The sequence below is a fragment of the Portunus trituberculatus genome, chromosome 43 (genome assembly GCF_017591435.1).
Source record: "Portunus trituberculatus isolate SZX2019 chromosome 43, ASM1759143v1, whole genome shotgun sequence".
NCBI lineage: Eukaryota > Metazoa > Arthropoda > Malacostraca > Decapoda > Portunidae > Portunus > Portunus trituberculatus.
Window position 1 is genome coordinate 1,113,558 of NC_059297.1, and position 5,558 is coordinate 1,119,115.

The 5,558-nt window shown below is 42.2% G+C and overlaps 1 protein-coding gene across 1 annotated transcript; it reads right to left on the reverse strand.

Annotated features, from left to right (window-relative positions):
- Positions 1-785: 785 nt before the first annotated feature.
- On the reverse strand, positions 786-2,727 carry LOC123518050. Its single transcript, XM_045278597.1, has 2 exons — positions 2,551-2,727; positions 786-2,166 (listed from the first exon to the last, which is right to left on the reverse strand). Exon 2 carries the CDS (start codon positions 2,153-2,155, stop codon positions 1,250-1,252), a length of 906 nt encoding a protein of 301 aa, XP_045134532.1. The 5' UTR covers positions 2,156-2,166; positions 2,551-2,727; the 3' UTR covers positions 786-1,249.
- Positions 2,728-5,558: the final 2,831 nt, after the last annotated feature.

Here is a 5,558-nt window from a genome sequence, read left to right on the forward strand (position 1 = left end):
GTCCTGAATCGTTTTTCTTTCCTTTTTCTCTTTTCTTTTTCTTTCCTGTTGTTTTCCTTCTGCCTTTTCTTTTCCTCCATTCTCTTTCTCTTTGCTTCAGCTTCTTGTTCTATAATTTTTTTTCTCTCTTCTCTCTTTCTTTTTCTTTCCATTTTCTCCCTCTCCTCCTCTCGTTTCTTTCTCTGTTTCTCTTCAATCATTTGCGGTACTCAACACCGCTTATTGAGCATGGCAATACTGCGATGGTCTTTTTTAATCCTTTTTTCTTCGGGAATGAGGGCAGCGTGAGGTAATCATCAATCGTTTTGGAATTTTTCTTTGTAGAAGGCAGAGGTTGTGGAGCAGGCTGGGATGTGTAAGGCAGGGGTTGTGGAGCAGGCTGGGATGTGGAAGGCAAGGGTTGTGAGGCAGGCTGGGATGTGTAAGGCAGGGGTTGTGAGGCAGGCTGGGATGTGGAAGGCAGGGGTTGTGAGGCAGCCTGGGATGTGTAAAGCAGGGGTTGTGAGGCAGGCTGGGATGTGGAAGGCAGGGTTTGTGAGGCAGCCTGGGATGTGTAAAGCAGGGGTTGTGAGGCAGGCTGGGATGTGGAAGGCAGGGTTTGTGAGGCAGCCTGGTATGTGGAAGGCAGGGGTTGTGAGGCAGGCTGGGATGTGGAAGGCAGGGACTGTGAGGCAGGCTGTAAGGTTTTCTCCAACAACACCTTCCAGTCTTCATAGGGTGGGTCATCCATGTCGTATCGCTCCTCGCACCGCGCTTCATGAATTTTAGAGTTGTTCCTTCCCTAATGACAGGCTCAGCTTCATCAGCTCAAAAATGTTGGAGAATGCTGAGAGAGTGGGAGTTCTTTGTTCTGGCCCAGGGAACTTGGATTTGGCTGCTGGTGAAGCAGAAGGAACAGAGGTTGAGATTGTTGGGGTACATGCGGGAAGAGCAGTGATGCCAAAAGATGCTGAGGTAGGGAGAGTGACTGGAGCAGCGCTGGAGAAACTGCAGCTTGGCTTCAGCTTGTCTGAGTTGAGTACAACCTCAGGGTTAAAAGGATAGATCCCAGACTTAACAAATCCCTTGTAAGCAAGCTCTGGTCGTGCTGTAGTGTCCCAAGCTTTCTTTAGTGTGCGGGCAAACGTGCACATGGTGACACTCTCTCCAGTTTGGTACTGAAACTTTCTGACGGCTTCACTCCATGCTAGTTTGATTGCCCCAAAGAAAGCTTGATCCAGTGGCTGGATAAGGTGACTGGCATGCGCCTTCAGGCAGTAAAGGATGACACCATTCTCGTTACACAGCGTGCAGATTGCCAGGAATGATGGCTGGAATGGCCGTCCACAAACAGCACCACTGGTCGCTTTTCTCCCAATTTGGGAATGAAAATGTCCCTCAGAAAGCTAAGAAAGACCACCTCAGTGATCCAACCATTTGGAGTTTTTTGAAAAAAAGCCTCTTCAAAACCTTCCAACGCATTGAAGCGAGGATCTCTGGTGTAGGGAAAGATCAGCAGCGGTGGAAGGTACTGCCCCATGGCAGAGGAGCAGGCCAACATTGTCACTTGCTGCCGTTTGCCACTTGTGACAGAGTAGACGTGTTTTGCTCCTGTCATGCTGATGATTTTCTTTGTCTTTGGACATATATTAAAACCACTTTCATCAGCATTAAAGATCCGGTCAGGAGAGGTCAACAAAGTGGGATCGATGGTGTCCAGGTAATGTTTCATTTGCTGAAACCATTCACCTAGAGCATCCTTTGTCACAATTGCTCTCTCACGGCCAAGTGGTTGTCCAATTCTTTCCCGTATCTCTGGATGCCTCTTGAAAAAGGCTCGCATCCAATCCTTTCCAGGGCGGTTGTTTTTGAAGACAGTCCTCTCTTCCCTATCATCGAGAATGGTTTTCACCATGTCTTTGAGGTCGTCTTTGGTCCGTCCAAAACCTCGTTTAGACACTTCAATCAGCCAATCTACTAGCTTCTTCTCCTCTTCCATTGACAGAACTGTTTTGGGAGCAGGCTGCATAGGTCTTCTTCCCCTGACCTTATCCCCAAGGGTGGCGTAAGGGATACCAAAAGTTTTGGAGGCGGCATTCAGGGACATCTGTTTAGATCTTACCAGCTCCACAGCTTTCTCCACTTGTTCTTGTTTGTACCGCTGTGTTGATGCCATTTCAGCAAGGGCTGTTGAAAAGGATCAGAGCAAAAATACAAATTAACATGCATAATGGAATATTTTTTTTTTCATTTTTCCAAAAAAAAAAAAAAAAACTGAAAATGCAGATAGCCTAAAAAGAGAAAACAAAAACAAAACAAGCACTCTAGCCTAGTGTTGCTTTTGCCTGGTGGGCGCGACCCGCCATGAGCGTTTGTGGCGGGTTTGCGCGCTACCCACGCCCTCTCCTATTTGCTGACACTCAGGCATGTTTATCCTCAACCATTTGACAGTCATGTATTATAACAAAGAATTGATTGACAAGTTATGTCAGTTTTGTATCAAAATAGGTAGCAGTGACTAACACTGATATTCATGTGTGTTAACGAAACAGTTAGCGGAAGACAACTTACCTCAGTATAGCGGAAGACGCACTGCCTCTCTCTCCCTGGCGCAAACACAACACTGGAACGGTACTGGCGGGAAAATTTGAACTACGGCCCGCCATTTAAACACTCTGTTTGTGTGTTATGAGATTTAACGCGGGGCTTAGCGCACAGACCCGACTGGCGCACAGACCCTCCAATACTCTATCTTCCCTCGTAAAAAAAAAAAAAAAAATTGCATTTATGTTCACAAAACATTTCTATTAGCTTTTTACAAACCTTGCCCCCAAGAAAGGATTGTTTTGTAATGCATAAAGTGAAATCTTTCATGGAATACCAAAAAATAAAGCAGAGATGAGATCAGCCACAGACGAAGCGGGAGACTCGCGGTGACTCGGCCACTTCTTCTTCTTCTTGTGACCCTTTTAGCTTGGCGTGTTGTCTTTCCCCATGATATTTGTTTCCACTCCTTTATTGCCTGCTATAATGGATATCATATCTTAATATTCATATATGCTCATGCCATGAGGATAACCTCGCCTCCGTAGCACTAAGTAATAGTGAATTATTAATGAAATACCGCGTTATTTCATTAATAATTCACTATCACTCAGTGCCACAGAGTCAAGGTTATCCTCATGGCATGAGCGTATATGAATACTAAGATATGATATCCATTATAGCAGGCAATAGAGGAATGGAAACATAAACATCATGATGAAAGTAACACGCAAGCAAAAGGGTCACAAGAAGAAGAAGTGGCCGACTGGCCTCGAGTCTCACTTCGTCTGTGGCTCATCTCATCTCTGCTTTATTTTTTGGTATTCCATGTATAAAATAATCCTTTCTTGGGGGCAAGGCTTGTAAAAAGTTAATAGAAATGTTGTTTTGTGAACATAAATGCGAGATTTTTTTTTTTTTTTTTTTTTTTTTTTTTTTTCTTGGGAAGAGGGCCAGCCAAGGGCAAAAAAAAAAAGAAAGTTAGAAAAAATCCCTCTTGAGCGCTGGCTCTCCATCACCACCACCACTAGACTTTGAAGGATGTGTTCAAAATAAAATAATCTTTCACTATATGTATACATTTTGCATTAAACACATTTCTATTATGCTTATTAATTCTTTTATTAATAAACTTACAAAGACAAAAATGACTAAGAAAAAGAGAAATGTTTAAACACAAAATTATTTTATTAGTACCTTCTTCCTCTATTTTGCTACTTCCTCCTCTGATGTGTCACCATTGTCGTCGTCTGTCTTCGATTCTGTTACATGACTTGGTGTGTGCGGTCTGAAGAAGCTTGTTATTGATTGCTATTTTTTCTTTTGTTGTTTTTCTTTGAGAAGAACCTCATAGCATCTCCAGTTGGTGGTGATACGCCAGACACATCGGGACAACCTCAGCGAGCCCTCACAGCAGCCAATTTGAGTGTATGGACTTATTGGTGCAGTCAATGAAAATTCTTGAAGAAATTGACCCAAGTATTGAAAGAAGCACCGCTGTCATCAGAGGGGTCATGGAAAAAATGACGCGCTATGAGGTTCTTCTCAAAGAAAAACAAAAGAAAAAACAGCAATCAATAACAAGCTTCTTCAGACCGCACACACCGAGTCAAGTAAAAGAATCGAAGACAGACGACAACAATGGTGACACATCAGAGGAGGAAGTAGGAAAATAGAAGAAGAAGGTACTAACAAAATAATTTTGTGTTTAAACATTTCCCTTTTTCATAGTCATTTTTATGTCTTTGTAAGTTTATTAATAAAAGCATTAATAAGCATATTAGAAATGCGTTTAATGCAAAATGTATACGTACAGTGAAAGATTATTCTATTTTGAACACATCCTTCAAAGTCTAGTGGTGGTGATGGTGGTGGTTGGTGATGGTGATGGTGGTGGTAGTGGTAGTGGTAGTGGTGCGAGAATGCCCCTAAGCCTCGCCATGAAGGGCGAGGCTGTTCAACCAAGGGACGAAGAGGATGTGCTGGGAGTCACGCTCATGAGGATCGCGTGGCTGCTTGATGGAAAGGGGCTGGAGGTACTGTACAAAGCTCAGGTCCACTCTTTTATACTAGAAAAAAGTCTAGGGAGTTGGGTATTCATTCTTTACTTTATATGATTTTTACTTTATACGGTCCCTTCTGGAACGCATCTACTGTATAAATCAAGGACTACCTGTGCAACGATCGTCATGGACCGAATTAAAATTGTATGTCGAGGTACCACTGTATATATATATATATATATATATATATATATATATATATATATATATATATATATATATATATATATATATATATATATATATATATATACACTGTGGAGACTCAATACAGAAGCTCCCCAACTTACGAACATAATGGGGACCGAGAGGCTGTTCGTAACTCCATTTGTTCGTATATCCAAAGTCGGGTCTCCATTGCCTTTTTTTTCCCATTGTTTTAAAGTTTTGTTTACATTAAGAATACCTGTACATAAATCCCAATAAGTACGACATACCTTATACAGTACCTGTAATATGTAATGCTTTTAATATTATTTGATGGTGATTCATACAACTTTAATGTAGAAACATACTTTATTTAAAAAGAAAATATATTGTAGTGGTGACTGGCTGGCGAACCAATCGATAAGATGGCGTGTGGTCAGCTGGGCAGGAAAACACAACCAGGGCCGTCACACAACACGAAGCCTATCCGTTAGACCGGGGATGACACCATACCATACTGAGAAAGATCGATAAACATGGATAGATTAACATGGCGTCAATCAATGGGGGTTGAACAGGTGTCTATAAATCTGGGATGACTAAGCGTCTGTATATCGGGGTCAAACAGCTGACATGGTTACCGCTAGGTTACAGACTCGCATTTAGGTTACACATTTTAACGTTAGGGCTATGTCAGTTACATACATGAAAGCATTTCACATGAAATATAAAACAGAAAACATTGCATGCTTGAAATAAAAATGAGGAAACTCGTCAGATTTACCTTGTTCACTTGGATTTGTTGGGGGAAGTGGCGGGCGAGGA

What these genes read in the sequence shown, in the direction of transcription:
- LOC123518050 (XM_045278597.1), bottom strand. Translation starts at nt 2,155, where the DNA reads ATGGCATCAACACAGCGGTACAAACAAGAACAAGTGGAGAAAGCTGTG.